This window comes from Cyanistes caeruleus, chromosome 22, assembly GCF_971803275.1.
Source record: "Cyanistes caeruleus chromosome 22, bCyaCae1.hap1.1, whole genome shotgun sequence".
Classification (NCBI taxonomy): domain Eukaryota; kingdom Metazoa; phylum Chordata; class Aves; order Passeriformes; family Paridae; genus Cyanistes; species Cyanistes caeruleus.
The window spans coordinates 2,714,347-2,730,213 of NC_141722.1; the positions used below are offsets into that span (position 1 = coordinate 2,714,347).

The 15,867-nt window shown below is 38.3% G+C and overlaps 1 protein-coding gene across 4 annotated transcripts in view; it reads left to right on the forward strand.

The window, feature by feature from the left end:
- Nucleotides 1-15,867, forward strand: part of VPS13D (vacuolar protein sorting 13 homolog D) — a 95,730-nt gene that overhangs the window by 47,416 nt on the left and 32,447 nt on the right. For all 4 annotated transcript variants that reach the window (XM_086860304.1, XM_086860306.1, XM_086860305.1 and 1 more), the window contains 13 exons: nucleotides 111-234; nucleotides 812-1,047; nucleotides 1,823-1,931; nucleotides 2,569-2,729; nucleotides 3,058-3,166; nucleotides 3,934-4,113; nucleotides 4,362-4,478; nucleotides 4,821-4,970; nucleotides 5,116-5,265; nucleotides 6,024-6,120; nucleotides 7,699-7,847; nucleotides 10,319-10,453; nucleotides 10,794-10,961. In XM_086860304.1, the coding sequence (XP_086716430.1) occupies nucleotides 111-234; nucleotides 812-1,047; nucleotides 1,823-1,931; nucleotides 2,569-2,729; nucleotides 3,058-3,166; nucleotides 3,934-4,113; nucleotides 4,362-4,478; nucleotides 4,821-4,970; nucleotides 5,116-5,265; nucleotides 6,024-6,120; nucleotides 7,699-7,847; nucleotides 10,319-10,453; nucleotides 10,794-10,961 (1,885 nt within the window). The remainder of the gene's footprint in view (nucleotides 1-110; nucleotides 235-811; nucleotides 1,048-1,822; nucleotides 1,932-2,568; nucleotides 2,730-3,057; nucleotides 3,167-3,933; nucleotides 4,114-4,361; nucleotides 4,479-4,820; nucleotides 4,971-5,115; nucleotides 5,266-6,023; nucleotides 6,121-7,698; nucleotides 7,848-10,318; nucleotides 10,454-10,793; nucleotides 10,962-15,867) is intronic.

Here is a 15,867-nt window from a genome sequence, read left to right on the forward strand (position 1 = left end):
GTGACCCATAAATCTTCTGCAGCTGCTGTGTTTTGATAGAAGCAGCTGTTTAATGCTGCAGATGATGCAGATCAGAAATTTTACTTGTTTTGCACTGTGTTCTTGTTCAGGGACACTCTGGGAAAATGTTATTTCTTAAGAGTAGAAATCACTCTGCAAGGAGCCACGTACCGCATTGCGTTCAGCGACACCGACCAGTTACCACCACCTTTCCGCATTGACAACTTTTCCAAGGTAAAAGAACCAAACCCCATATTTTTTTCCTTTACTTTTTTAAGTAAGAAAAGTAGTTCTTCTGTATTTGTTAGAAGTTTTGAGCTAACTTATGCCGTGAAGTAAAATGCAAGTCTGTGTATTTGTGCGTAATAACTGTGATTTTCTGAAGTTCTGGTAAAAATTGGTAGTACACAGCTACGTCATCTTTTTCAAATTATAGTGGTAACATGGCTTTCATGAATGCTTTGAAAGTCTTACAAGGAAGAGAACTATTATCAGTGAGGGGGATGATATTTATTCTGTCCTAGTCTCATTGTTTAGATGAGCAGGGTTTGAGGTGCTCCATGGACCTGCAGACGTTTTGAACCACAAATAACAGATAAAAGCAAAGATGATGTTTCTCATCCCTTTTAGACTCTCTACTTGAGACCTGAATGGAAGAATATGCATATGGAAATGATTGGGGGGTGGAAAAAAAGAAATTAACTGAACACATTTCAGTTATCAGCTCCTGGTAAATGAGCAAGTGATAGCAAAAAGTCTGTCTGATGAGCAATTCGTGTATGAACAAACTCCTCCTTGCTGACTGTTCCAGGTGCCAGTTGTGTTTAAGCAGCACGGGGTGGTGGAGCCCAGGCTGTCCACTGATGTGAAGCCCATGACCTCTCTGGATTATGCATGGGATGAGCCTGTCCTGCCTCCCTTCATCACGCTGACAGTGAAAGGAGCAGGCTCCTCAGAGGTTGTCTGCTGCATGAATGACTTCCAAGACAGCAAACAGCTTTACTACGAAAATTTCATCTACATTGCTGCTACATACACTTTCTCAGGGTAATTCTTTATATCTTCGATGGAAATATTTTTAGCGTTCACATTAAGCTTTAATTAAGTAATATCAAATTATTATTATTGCTCTTTTAATGGTTACCATTCAAATGTTTTTCACAGGAAGTTAAACTTTTGTCTGTCTGGTAGCTAGCAGAAGAAGTGCCAAATTCAGAAGTTGTCTGGCTGTCAGTAATTTGTTTATTTTACCTCATTTCTACATAGTACCTTTGCTTTAGAGGTGCAGCTTGACACTGTTTATTCTGTCACACAGTGAAAAGGATTTAGCATCTGGCATCTGCTGTGACCCCACTTTGTGGTCTCAGAAGAGTCAGGATGTTTGGGGTCCCCATCTGGGGAATGAATGTCTTCTGATGTATAAAGGACACTTTTCCACAAGTCACACCTATTTACAAGATGCCTGTGAGGTTTAAGCTTGCACTGGTTTATATGCTACTGAAAACAGCTCTGGGAGATTGATAAAGGGCTTTGTTACTTTCCTCAAGATGAGGTAGAAAAGTATCTTTTAATTCATCTATTTTGCCTGTGAAGTTCCTAGTTCCAGTGAGAAATCCAAGCCCCTTTTAAGAAGATAATTCAAGTTACCAGCTTGCCCTGAGAATTCCTAACAAGAGGGGGAAAACCCCCAGTGTAAATGTTAGTCTGATGGGCTGTATTTGAAGTGTAAACTTCCAGTTTGCATTTTGGTGCAGATCTGATTCATGCTACAAGAGAAGCTGCTACTCTGAACAAACATGATGCTGTTTTCTTGATGTTCCAGGTTACAGGAGCCGGGTGTGAGACCAGTTACATCAAACAAGGATGCTGCAAATGCAGAGCTTGTCCTTGATGTGTCTCCAAAGACTCAACGAGTTTTGCTGAAAAAGAAGGTACCAGGACACCTTTGACTATTTTTTTTTTTTATAATACTTTTGCTATGTGCTGAAGTAAAATGAAATGCTGAGAGTAGGACAGCATTGAAAAAAAGTTCTGACTTCTAAAGGGTAGAAAAAGACTCCAAAGTGATAGGTTATTTTGAATTATGGTGGTGTTTCTGTATAACACTTGTAGGGGTAAAGGTGACAGAAAAAGGAATCAGAATAAAGTAGCAAGGAAGTAATGTAATGTAAATGTAAAGTAATGTAAATGCCTCCAAGACAACAGAATATGGTAGTTGTGTGTTGGATATTCTCATGAAGTTGCAAGGTAGGACATGCTTCCTTTTCAGGAGCATTGGAAGCCAAGTCATCTGTTTCTGGAGCTCTTAAGAAGTAGAAACTGTGTTTAAATAATGCTGAGATTAACAAACAGCTTTTAAATGTAGCTCTGCATCTGGCTGCTGTTGTGTATTCATTGAATATCAGAGTTCAAGCAGAAGCCTTTATCCAAACTAGTTCCTAATTCACAGCTCTGAAATTAAATATATGCAAATCATTCCAGGAATTATAATCCAAAGCCTCTAATAACAAAACAGAACTAAAACATTTGCTCTGTACTGTATTTAAATGTTGAATTTTTCTGTGACAGGAGCCAGGAAAGCGATCCCAGCTCTGGAGGATGACAGATTCAGGAATGCTTTGCCATGAAGGTTCTTCAGTTCCTCACAACCCTCACAAACCTTCTCCTCGCTCCGAGGACTCCAGTATGATTTTAGATATCGCAGGCCTGGCAGCTGTCACAGATAACAGGTACTGAAATAAAACTCCTCAGGAGCCTGATGGGGGTTTCCAGCAATGTCTTTGAAAACATACTTAATATGATATTCTCTGAATATGGAAGACATTGTTCTGAAGGCATGTGGAAGAGCTGGATTTTATCTATTTTTATAAAACATCATCACCTGTGTGACTTGCAAATACTTGTAAAAGCATGGCTGATGCCTTTTCAGCAGGTGACAGAGCACTTCAGAAGAGAGATTAGGAAAATGACCTGGGGCAAAACAAATGCTCAGCATTGACACAAGTGCAGAGTAAAAGTTCTGAGGTGCATCTCTGAGCGCTGGGGCTTCCCCTGCAGGTACGAGCCGCTGATGCTGAGAAGGCCGGATCGGCGGCGCAGCACCACCCAGACCTGGAGCTTTCGGGATGGGAAGCTGACCTGTGGTATCCATGGACTTGTTGTCCAAGTCAGTACTGATTATATGTTAAACCTGTTTTGTTTGTTGTTGTTGTAGAGGACAGAGACATTTGGGGCTTAGTATTGAAGTGAACTAAAAGCTTTGAGGCAAGTTCAGAATACAGAGCAAAGCAAACTTGTGCAAGCAGCTTATGTTTTAAGTTTACATTTGAATGTTAATAATAATGTTAAATAATTAAAGATCTTGCACTATTAATTAGAAAATAGGAAAGTATTTTAGTTAGTGCCATAATATTGCATTGTTCATTTTGCAATCAAATTACTGCAGTGTAATAAGTGTTACTATTTGAAGTAACAAAAAAAGCTCTGTATTGCTGTCTTTAGATGTTGACTCAGTAAGGATTTACATTCTCATCTACAGGTCCAGATTTCATCTTTTAAAAAGCTTCCTATGATTTTGGAAAACTTTTTAGGAAGGATTTTCCAATGTCCCTTGATGGTGTAATAGCTTCAGTTTTAAATGTGTAGTGGGAATGCTTAATTCCCACTTAATTATGGATTACCCACCTAATTATCAATTACTTAATTATCAGTCTTGACTGTTTCTTTTATCTGCCAACTGATTAAATGTGAGCTAGCAGAAACATTAGTAATATCAAGTAAAATGCTGCTGGACTGCTCTTCTTTCAGTTCTGAAGAATAAGGAGAGGAAAGTAAAATACAGTTTTAAATTAATGTATGTAAATAATTATCTGAAGTATTTACTTATCACTTAATTACTTAATTTTCTTTCCCTACTCTTTTTTCTTTCTCCAGGCAAAGGGAGGACTGCAGGGTCTTCATGATGGAGCTGAAGTTGTTCTTGGTCCTGATAACTCACTTGAACTTTTAGGGCCAGTTCCACCTGAACAGCAGTTCACAAACCAGAAGATGAGGCCTGGCTCAGGAGTACTGGCTGTGAGAGTCATGCCAGATGGGCCAACTAGGGTTCTGCAGGTGACAGAATCTAGTTCTAATTCTTTGCTTACACTGGAAATCCTCTTTTTCTGTATTACATCTTTAAATCCTTGTGAAAAGCTGCCTTTATAACGACATGAAGGGGATGGGGATATCATAAACCAAAAGTAGCTACTACAGTTTTCCTTGTCCTTAATTTTTTAAAGAGATAATTTGCTAAGGTAGGCCAATGTAACTGTTAATTATGTATATGAAAGGGATCATTGTAGTAATTTATTTGTTTTCAGATAACTGATTTTAACCAGCGTAGAAATGATCGTTCATTCAGTGAAGGAGAAGAACTTCCAGTTACGGAACAAGATCTGCGCAAGTTCAAAAATCCAGATACAGAACGGGAATTAGAAGTAAGATATGGCAACTAGTACTTATCCTTTTTATTTTAATTTTTAATTTTAATTGTCCTTTCTAGATTTCAGGAGGGGGATGATGGTCAGTAACCTCTCCTGATGATGACCTTGTGTTATGAACTTTAGATTTTCCTGCTACAACTTGTCATTCATACAATTTGGCTGTGCCTTAATATGCCTTAACCCTCTTGATTCTAAGACTAATTGTCAGTGAACTGCTCAGTCTCTCTAAAGATGATCCTAAAATAAAAAATTTCTTTGCAATAATGTGTATTTGATATCACAGGTTTTTTCAGTGCTGGTTTGTTAGTGGTGGGTTTTTTCTCCTTCTATTCTCAGGTGCTGGTGAAACTGGAAGGTGGAATAGGATTGTCTTTGGTCAACAAAGTCCCTGAAGAGCTCGTGTTTGCAAGCCTCACCAGAATTCATGTCCACTACACTCAGCTCTCGACCAGTCAGGTGCTAGAGCTCAGTGTGCAAGATATACAGGTATTTGCCATTTTGGAACAAATTCATTTATTCATCTTCAGTGTTTTGAGTCATAATAGGTTACAAAAATGTTTAGAGCTGGGACTGAGATTTTAATTCCTAAATATCACTGGAGTTTCAGTTCTGTTTTCTGTCAATTTTGTAGGTGGACAACCAACTTATTGGCACCACACGGCCTTTTATGCTCTTTCTGACACCCAGGATGAGTGAGAACGAGCCCTTGGACCTTGGGCCTGCTGTGCAAGTCAATGCCATGAAATTTCCCAGTAAAAATGCACTGACTGATATATACAAGGTAAAGCACAGTGTTTTGTTTGTGTAACTAATAATAGGTATTACTTTGCTTAAATGACCTTTCCTGTTCTTAATTTTTACTGAAATTTGTCTGAATTCAGTGGTTTGTGAAATACACTTTGTTGACTCAATTCTGAAGCTTAAAGGACACAGTGTCCACCTTCTCATGTTTGAAAATGTGACAAACCAGTCCAGACCCCTGTTTGTCCGTGTCTGTGACCTTACTTTTCAAGGCAGTTATTCTCTCCTGAGAACTGTAACACAGTGAACCAGAATATTGATGTTTTGCTGTTCAGGAGTTGAGTACAAGGTTATAAATCCTCTCTGATAAGCTGTTATCTTGCTGCATAAACCCAGTTCTCTGCACTGCAGCCATTTGGAAACGTTGGTTATGAATTTATCCACTGGCTGTGGTATGTACTGTGAGGGCAAAACTGAGCTGGTTGTCAAGACTTACTTTCTCACTTGGAATCTTTACACAAGTTGATTTTAGTGTTGGAAACGCACCTGAGATTTTAAAGTGTCAGGATTGGGTAATAAAGCACAATGTCTTCCAGAAAATTGAAATAATCATCACTAGTTGTAGATAACTTGAAGTGAAGAAAGCTACCAAAGACATTTTAATGGTGGGAGTTTTGCTACAAATCCATGAAAGTGAAAATATTCCATTGAAATAGAGCATGTTGTCCTTTTTAACAGCTTACATAGATTATATTTCTGGTGTTAATGATGTAAACTGAGACTTTTTTATCTCTGTAGCATCTGATGATCACTGCCAGAAAGTTCACAGTTCAAATTGAGGAGAAACTACTTCTGAAGCTATTGAGTTTCTTTGGCTACAACCAGTCGGAATCAGGTGTGGTATAAAATTGCACAGTGTACAGGAGTGTTGTGATCTCTGCATATAAAATAAGTAGAAAACACCAGCACACTCTTGGCTGTGTGGAGCCTCCCACTCTTGAAGAGAGCTGGAAATGCCTCAGTGGCCCCTGTGAAGCTGTTGATGGGTGTTGGTGCTTGCTGCAGAGCTCAGGTGATGGCCCACGTACAGCCTGTCTCTGGAAAAAGTTCATTATTCATTTTCAGTTCCTGTATCTGGATTCATCTGAACTGGGTTGAAAGAAACTGTGTTATTAATTTAGCAAAGCCACTTTGTTTAGTGATTTGTTTAGTTTGTTTATTTAACCGAGGGCTGGAAGTGGGATCTGTGTTAATTTGTTCCTTGGGCAGTTCCTCTTGCTTCACTGCAAGAAAATTTTGTCTGACCTTTGTGTTGGCATCCATACCCCTGGTTTTAATTGTAATGTAAGTTTTCTTTCATTCACTGAGGCAAGACAGACCTTTTCAATCTTCTGATCTCATAGATGCTATTCTAATCCTCCTATTTTAATGTTTATCTGTGCTTTGGAAACTTTCTGAAATGTTTGTTTTGGAGTGGCAATTGAAAAAGTCACTTCTATTATGCAGTAGCCTGTGTACTGTTACATAATAACTGTCACAGGAAAAGAACTATTTTTGGCATGATTCCAAATGGGGCCAAGCCTATAAATGGTGCTCCAGAGTTGTGTCTTGCTAATCCACAGTATCCTCTGAATTGTCTCTGGAAAAATAACAGTATTGCATTTCACATTTTACAAACTTAGATCTCCAGTGATGAGGAAGAAGTAAAAATTTTGCATTTTGCTCTAAGCCTTTTAACTAATCTCCCCTTTGTTCTGGCTTACCCTGCTCCTTTTGTTCTCTTTTTTTCCTTGCTTACTGTATGTTATTTGTAGTTTATCTGCTGATGTCATCCTAGATTCAGACAAAAATAATTTTCTCATTTAGAATTGGCATGTTTTCTTGTTCATAAGTCTGGTCCATAAGACTTGGTCACTTTTTGTCTTTTGCCCTGCTTCCTCACAGCACCCAGGTGTTCTTACAAATAACATGAGCCTGATAATGTCAACCAAATTTGAGTCACCCTTCATGTAAATTGATTTATTGGATGTCTTCCATGTAGGCATGTTGTGTATTATGTAGTGAATATTTGAAAGCTTGCTTTGTACATTATATTCCTAGTTAAGTGTGTAAGGAATCACAGAGAAAGTAGAGAGAGGAAAACAGACTGCAGGAGCACCACTGCACAGTAGGAACATTGCATAGTCATGTGTTATCTCCTTGTTTCTGTGTGCTGATAAAGAGAAAATAGAAGTGAGATTAAAAGCTCAAATAACAGGTTTTAGAGATGCAGAGAGATCTGAAAAAAATTCTTGAGCCTCAGAGAGGTCAACCTCGTGTCACAAGGCATGAGTAATTTTGCTGGCTACACCAGCAGTCACACATACTTCTTATTTGTGCAGAGGATTGTTAACTCTTAACAGAGTGTGCATTCCTAACCCCATATTTATTTATCTTTAATTGGTTCTAATTCCTGTGTTTTGTCTGGATGCAGAAGTCGAAAAGTATGATGAAAATCTCCATGAGAAGGTTGTTGAACAAGCCGGGGCACAAAAACGATACTACTTTGAAAATCTGAAAATCAGTATGCCTCAAATCAAGTTGAGTGTCTTCACTTCCAACAAGCTCCCTTTGGATCTCAAGGTACACAATGCATTCCCAGAGCAGGCTTCCAGTGAAGAGGAAGAAGAGGGAACAGATGCTTTAACTTGATAACTCTTAGATTCCATTTACTCTTGCACTATCCAAGTTAAAAATAATAGAAGTTCCAGCAACTTCTGACATTTGATTAGCATAATTTCCAGTCTCTTCTCTAATAGTCCTTAATTTTTTGTAATTTCAGTTGAAGCACAGCCAATTGGGCCTAATGACTCACTGCTTTACAAAGGACCTTAGTTACAATAATGGAAGTGTAAAGAGCTTAAAGGGAATTACTGTCATAAAATAAGTTCTTCAATGTGGAGAGCATAAATACAGGACAACTCCGAGTGTTTTTATTAAAAAAAATGTTGTTTCATTGGAATTGGAGAATTTGCATGATCACTGTGCAATATAGTTGAAAATTAAAGTGAAACAAGATTGATTATGAACTTAAAATAGGTGAGAAGTCTGGTCTTTTTAATATAGTCATAAATCTGGCACAGTTGGTAAATGAACCAGGGATTCCAGAATATGATCAGAACATAATCTCATCCAGTGTTCCCAAATTGTGTGTTGGGACTTTCCTGGACATTTTTGAAGTGGCAGCAGTCAGTTGCCACTTGAAAAATGATTAATTTACAATTTCAGTCAGAAATACTTCAGTTCTCTCTGAGCTAATACAACCACCTGCCTCCAAGGTGGGAGAGTTGAAACAAAACCAACCAACCAAAGCATAAAAACCCCTCCCTATTGTGCAGTAACTGAACTGCTCTCTTCTCAAAAAACCAAAACTGAGACACCAACTGGGCTTTTTTTGTCCTTGATACTAAGGACACCATGATGAGCAAGCTTCTCAAGAAGTTCAGTGTTGTGTAATGAATGTCTGTCATGGAGTCTTACCAAGATAATCCAGAAGATCCCCAGCCCTACATTCTTGTGTTCTTTTTACTGAATCTTTGTGCCTAGGACATTTCAGTAGCTAGCTGGGATATTCTTTGGCTGTGATATTCCTAGCTATGATATTCCTTACCACTAAATAACAGCAGCAGTGTCCTGAATGTGTAGTTGCACTTCAGCTTCAACATGAAAACCCTTGTAATTCCATTAGCTGAAATGCAGACTGAGGAAGCAGAGCTAGTGGGGAGTGCCTTTAAGAACCCAGCACTGTGCACTGCTCTGTTTGGATTTCCTACCACCCTTGGTATAGGATTGCACATGGATCCATCTTGGCAGCCTCCAGCAGCCTTCCCAAGAGAAAACTTGGCATATACATTTATCCCCATAATGTTAACAGTCCCTGTATATTCTGTATATTGACTTTCAGAGAAAGAGTTCAATTCAGTTCTGTAGCACAGGAGAGTTCAGGGCAGGAGGGAGAGAATTATCACAGTAGAGCCTTTGTGGAAGTTTTTCTAACTACCTCTAATGTTTCTGGCTTGGACATGGCTGTCTGGTAATTTGGTGTAGACAGATTATTTTTATTAGGTACCAGTATTAACAAAGTTGCCTTATATAATACCTGATAGTTAAACAGGAAATTACTTCCTACCCAAGTGAATAATGAGGACTACTCTGGTTGGTCATCCATTTACTGAAAAAATAAATAGATCTTTTCTTACTTGCAAACTTAACTCAGACCTGTAACTTGCCTTAATTGCCTGCAGATGGCACAAAATCTCGTGTTCCTTATACCAGGCAGCTTTGGTGATTAATGTATAATGATAAAACATCAGTTTGAAGCTTCTTGCCTTGGTGAATGTGCAGATGCCATTATCAAGACCTGAAGAAGAATGGGCCTCATTCTGTCTGAAAAAATTAGTTTCCTTATAATTTTATTTTCCAAAATGAATTTATTTATGTGTGTCTATATTTAGATGTATAGCTTGTCCACCTTAAATGAGTTTTTTTACGAATAAATTGTACAAAGTACAGATGGCCTGTGAGCTAATTACAGTCTTAGTTTTCTTCCTTGAAAAATAATGGGAAAAGCTAGTTTAAAGAAGTTCTTTAAACCACATAATGTTAAGAAATGAGCCTCAGGCTTACAGGAAATTATGTATGTTATTCCAGTTCATCCTGACACTTAATCCCTTCACAGAAGTTCAGCAGGGTGGAAGATAGACAGTTTTGTCAAGGAAATTCATTTAGGGTTGGAGTTTGATTGAACATCAGAACAATATAGCAAAGTTACATGTGGAATCTTAGACACATTTTGGTTTGAAATATTCCTATCAAGTGTGGGAAACGGATTGCATTGGAAACTTAGTGACTCTTGAGTTACTAAAGAAATGAAGTGCTAAAAAGTTACCAATACTTAGAATTAAAAGATTTGTGGGTGACTGTATGAGTATCCACACTGCAGGGTAGAGAACTCCAGCAGCTTCAGAGAATTTTGGTTTGTTTCCCATTTAAAGGATGCTGTGAATGAGAAGCAGAGAGAACAATTACAATGGCAATATCTTTTATTTACTCAGGCCTTGAAAAGCACACTGGGGTTCCCTCTGATCCGATTTGAAGATGCTGTGATTAATCTGGATCCTTTCACTCGGGTCCATCCATATGAAACTCAGGAGTTCATCATTAATGACATTCTGAAACACTTCCAGGAGGTCAGTGTGATAGAGATTATGTTGTGGCAAAGGTTGAACTTCTCTTGGTTGAGGAGGATGTGGGAATTCCTTCCTGACTATTAAGTGTTAGTGCTGTGTTGCTTCTTGGGTATATGGAGAAGTAGTATCCCAGAAGAATTCTAAGAATACACTGCATTTTAAGATGAAAATGTTGTTAATTTTACTGGTATTTGTATATTGATTCCTCTAGTAAACCTACCTGGGTTGGCATAAGTTTCTGTTGTGGGTGGGATGTTGTTGGTTTTTTTTTCCATCAACCTTGGTGGTGTTAATGTGATCCATAAGAAATACTTCATCATTTTTCCTCTTGATTTTACAGGAGCTGCTGAGTCAGGCAGCAAGGATTCTAGGTTCTGTGGATTTCCTAGGCAACCCTATGGGTCTACTGAATGATGTTTCAGAAGGTGTTACTGGACTTATAAAGTATGGCAATGTGGGTGGTCTCATCAGAAATGTCACTCACGGAGTATCAAACTCTGCTGCAAAGGTAAAAATTGTGATATTAAAGTTTGCTATAATAATAAGCAAAAAACAGGCAAGAAGTCAAATAGAACTGTTGACCATGCTTAAATTGCTTTATGTCCTGTTTGTTTAGTAAAACTGGTGTTTGAAGTGTAATTTTGTTTTTCTTAAATGCTTTCTGTACATCCCAGGGATACCAGAAACAGGAATCAGTGGACCACTCAAAGCCCTATTATTGCTGTACAGATACTTGCAAGTTGAATCAACAGCTGACCATTTAGAGAAATAATTTTCTCCTACATGCAAATGAACAAAGCTGTGTTAAATTATGTATATAATCTACATAGAGAGAAGGAGCACTAGAGAAAGGTGGAGTATTTAAGGAGTTATTTAGTATAACAGGAGTTGCTAGCTGTTATTTCTGAGAAGTGATTAAGCTGATGTGAATAGCAATTATTATGCTAACACTTGAGGTTTGGGGGGGTTTTGTGCCACACAGCATGAGGAATTTCTAGATTGCATTGTATTTATCTGTAGTTTAATTCCAAAGTCTGTACATGGTGAATATGCTTTTGACCTTCCTGATAACAGCTGAGAGAATTCAATTACATCAGTGAAAATAACTGTATTTAGTGCCCAAGAGAGGGATGATCTGAAGCAGGAGTCAGAAATAGGAAGCAGTTTGGATCATGGTTTGTAGATGCTGTACTTGACACTTAGCAAACATGTTCTTGAAATGTTTTATTACATACATGGTGTGTTGGCATGAACCCTTTCATGGGTACAACTGCAGTAATGCTGTTTTGACACAAGGACATGTTGGTAAGTTTGGTTTTTTTGAAAATTCTTTGATTTCTCTTATTATCATTTTCCTAATGGGTGACTTTGTACATGTGTATTGTCATGGTTCATCCTTTAACAACCATGCCCACTTATTTGTATACAAGGAAATCTGCTTTTTCCCCTCCTTAATGAAAAGAGGTAATTCAGAAGATGTGAAATGCAGAGTCTGTATCATTACAGAGAGGTCAAGACTAACATTATCAAACCTAGCCCATCACTAAGTGCAGAGCTGGGTCTGACTCAGAGAGCAGAGCCACGAGGAAAGATAACGTGCACATTCTCTGTCAGAATTATTTTGTTTGCAGCATTAGCCTATTTTGCACAATTCCAAGAAATTCAAACAAAATATTATATTGATATTCCTGCCATAATCTCCTAGCAGGTGGTGCTGTAATTCTCAGCACTGCAAATATGAGCAGTCTGGTGGAGGACTTGCTGAGCTGGGGAAGGCAGCTGTATCTGTCTGCAAAGGAGTACTTTTGTCCATGCTTTGTCCTCGTGGTTGTAGTCTCTGGTGACCCATCCACTCCACCCAATAGAGTATGTTTCTTTAGAGTTTCCTTTCTATAAAGTGTTGTTTCCTCATCACAGTCACATCTGCAGCAACAGTCTCATAAATCTTCCTTTAAAAGGCACGAGCCTTCCTCTGTTTCCCACAAGGGCAAGGTCATTCTTTGAACTTTGGAGTCATTTGTAACCAAGGGGTTTGTGAAGGAAGATTTTCAAAGGCAGAAGGGCAGTTGAATACTGAACTCCTTTCAAAATTCAACAGGAGCTGAGTGCCTGCTTCCCATTTCTACCTTTGAAAATCACCCCATGTACTATTTATTTGTCTTCCCAGGTATTTTTTTCTTTCTCCTTGGTATATCAGAAATGTCTCTGTGATGCAAGTCTCACACAGCTCCCTTTTCAAAGCTTTTTATATGGTTTATGTATTTGTCCTTTTGGAACAGGGAGAGAAATCCATAATTTAAGAAGGCTTAGTAGTACATTTTGGAGCTCCTTGATGTACCTCCTTCCAAAGGTTGAATCATAATTCTGCTGCAGAGAAGACAATGGTAAAAAAATACTCAAATAGTCAGGTTGAATCCATCCTTATGTGTTGCACTACTTTTAGGCATTTAAGTCTGCTTGAAAACTAAGCCAGGAATGTCCATATGATAAAAAAAATCAGCATTTAAAATACTGTTTGGGATGTGTTCATGGTACAACAGAAATTTGTTTTACTTTCTGTTCTACCTCGTGTGTGCCTTATGAGTGTGTCTAGGGTATGTAAAGTACTAAAGTATGTAAAGAAAATTATGGGGAGAGGAAAAAACAATTTGAGTTAGTCAAGAGAAACAAAACTGAAACAATAGGTCATTTTCATCTTGCTGCTGGTGCTCCAGGAAGGTATTTTTAAGTGTATTTTCACTGCATAATTTTTCACCTGATTCAGCTGTGCCACAGGGGGCTCTTGTCTTTGCAGCTTTTTCTGTGGATCTGGTACCTAAAGCAGCCAAAACTAGAGGAGTCTGTGTCCTGCACAGGCACTGAGGGCTGGGAAACATCTCCATTTTGGTTGTTTGACTACCTGACTTACGAAGTGTGTAAAATAAAAACCTATCCGAGATTTTTAAGATGAGTTAGCTATTAAGGTGTGAGTACATAGATAAATAAAGAGTAATGCTATAATCATGGCTTTAAAAGTAACACTGCTGAACTGAATCGAGAAGTAAGCTATTGGAGTTGTATCTGGTTTTGTCATTTTATTGCTTTTCTATTTTATAGTTGTGCTGATTATCCCTGTAATGGCTTTTCCATGCATTTCAGAGCACGCAGTGGGTAATGCCTTCTTTCAAGTGGAGAGCTGCAGTGTATTTAAATTGGCACAAAACCTTAGGTTAAATAAAGTTCACTACAGACAGTTTTGTAGTTTTTATCCCTTGGAGATTCCAAGTTCTGTATTTTAAAAAGTTCTTTGATCCTAAATATAGACACCAGAGGGAATTTCATTCCCTCTGAATGGAGCCTTCTATAGTTGCCATATGCGTAGAAATGTCTCACATTCTTGGCATCCACACTTTTTTTATTTCCCCCGTTAGGCATGATAGAACTAAATCCTAAATTGTTCCTGTTTCTTCAGATGTGTTTCAATTAGAAATGAATATTGATCACTGAATTAGCAGCTGAACAAAACTGTTCTGTAGCTTGTGCTCTCCAAATGGAAAAGTAAGTGTGGTTGTATCTATTACTGGCAAATAGGTGTTGTGCTGATAGTGAAATTCCTGGTGGTAAAGGATTGAAAAGATTCACAACTCGTCAATATTGTATTTAATGTGTCTGATTTCTTTCTACCTCTACCATGAATTCTTATCTTTTAGGAATTATGAGCACATAGTAGTGTAGCTGTTATGACTCTGAGGTTGTGATATAGGATGGAAATAATTGGTGTGTACCTCCCTTCCTCTTGAGAAAAAGAATTTAATGAACTTCATGAAAGAGCTTAATTTTCATATTGAACTTTGAAGTCTCCAGTTTAATTAGGCTTCTTAAGGAGAAGTAAACCATCAGTCACAGCTACATTCCCGTTAGGTTTTTGGGAAGCACTCAGGGTTCTGGGAGACAGACACCTCAGATGCCAAAACTTCCCCAGAGAGGAGTTGCAGCAAATTGCATTTGAGTGTTGGTTTTCTTTTATGGCTGATGAACCTTTCTGCCCTGGACTTTCACTCCATCTATTTATTTCAATGAGTTCAGACTGATGGTAGACGTGCTTAGGTGCTTAACAGAGATTGGAAAAGAGATGAGGTGTTAGAACCAGGCAAGAAAACTTTAAGATTAGTAAGGATGCTGCAGGTGAGTGTTTGGCATGGAGGCATTTGTAGAACAGGAGCATGAAAGCAACACAAAGGGAAAAATGGGAGTTTTAACCCTCCTTATAAGAGAAATCAAAGCAGAATCTCAATTGGCTGGCAGTGACAGGAAGATAAAGATAACTGAATGGAAAATAAAGAGGAAGTAATAAAGGGATTATTTAAAAACGAATCTTGAACAAGTGTTTGACTTGCATGAATGGTAACTTTAACAAAGTTGGCAGTAAATACAGTAAGAAGTGGCTGTAGCAGAGCACAGAAGAAAGGTACAGTTTGAGCAGGCTCTACCCAAAACAGAAAGGTTTCTATAACAATGAAAACTGATGGTTCCTTTTTGTTTAAAGTTTCTTAGTTCACTCAACCAACCACTCCTTTTTTGATACTATTTAGAAGCAAGAACAACTGCCATTCTCCCATCTTTGGAGTAACTGCAGTTCAGCTCTAGCAACATTAGCTCAAAATGCCAAGGAAGTAAGTGAAAATAAAATCCTACCTTGGTGTCAGGGAACTTCTAACAAAAACTTTTGTATATGAAGCCTGAGAAAGAAATACATGGTGGTGTTTTCCTCAGAAAAGTCTAAAACAGAATCATCAAGTGATGCTGTAGAAAGGTCATGGTGGTGTTTGGGTTCTGAGTTTGCTGAGTTCCTGATGTTTGTGTGATTCCCGGCTCTTTTCCTTAATTCCTAAGAGCAGAATGTGTGTGGTTGCTGTCACTGGATAAAGGTGAAAAAGGCTGGAATAAATGTCACCTTTTTGGGCAACCTTACAGATTGGAATTTGGGGTTTCCTTCCGGAAAGTCATCCCTTACAAATGGTAGTTGAGGTATTGAAGTAGTGGGATTTAGCAGCATTTACCATAATTTTTTTCTATTTCAGAAGTGATTTATACAGTTTGGGTCACATGTAGCTTTTTCTGTGTTTTCTTCAGTGTAATCTTTATCTTTCCCAGTGTAGTGCAGAGGCTTCTGCAGCCTGTCCAGGTGGCACTGCAGATCATCATCTGCAGTTTAACTTGCATTTCATCCACTGACAAGCAGCTCATGCAGGTTCACATGAGGAGTGAGAATCTGTATCAAAATGTGCAGATGATGAGGTGGAAAGCAATTGAAATTCCCAGGCAGAAATGTTGAGTACTGGAGGAACATTACAGATGAGGCCATTTCCCCATTTCCTGCCAGTTTGAAAAAACAGCAAGTTTTATGACCAATTAGTGGCAATCAAAAGCCATGG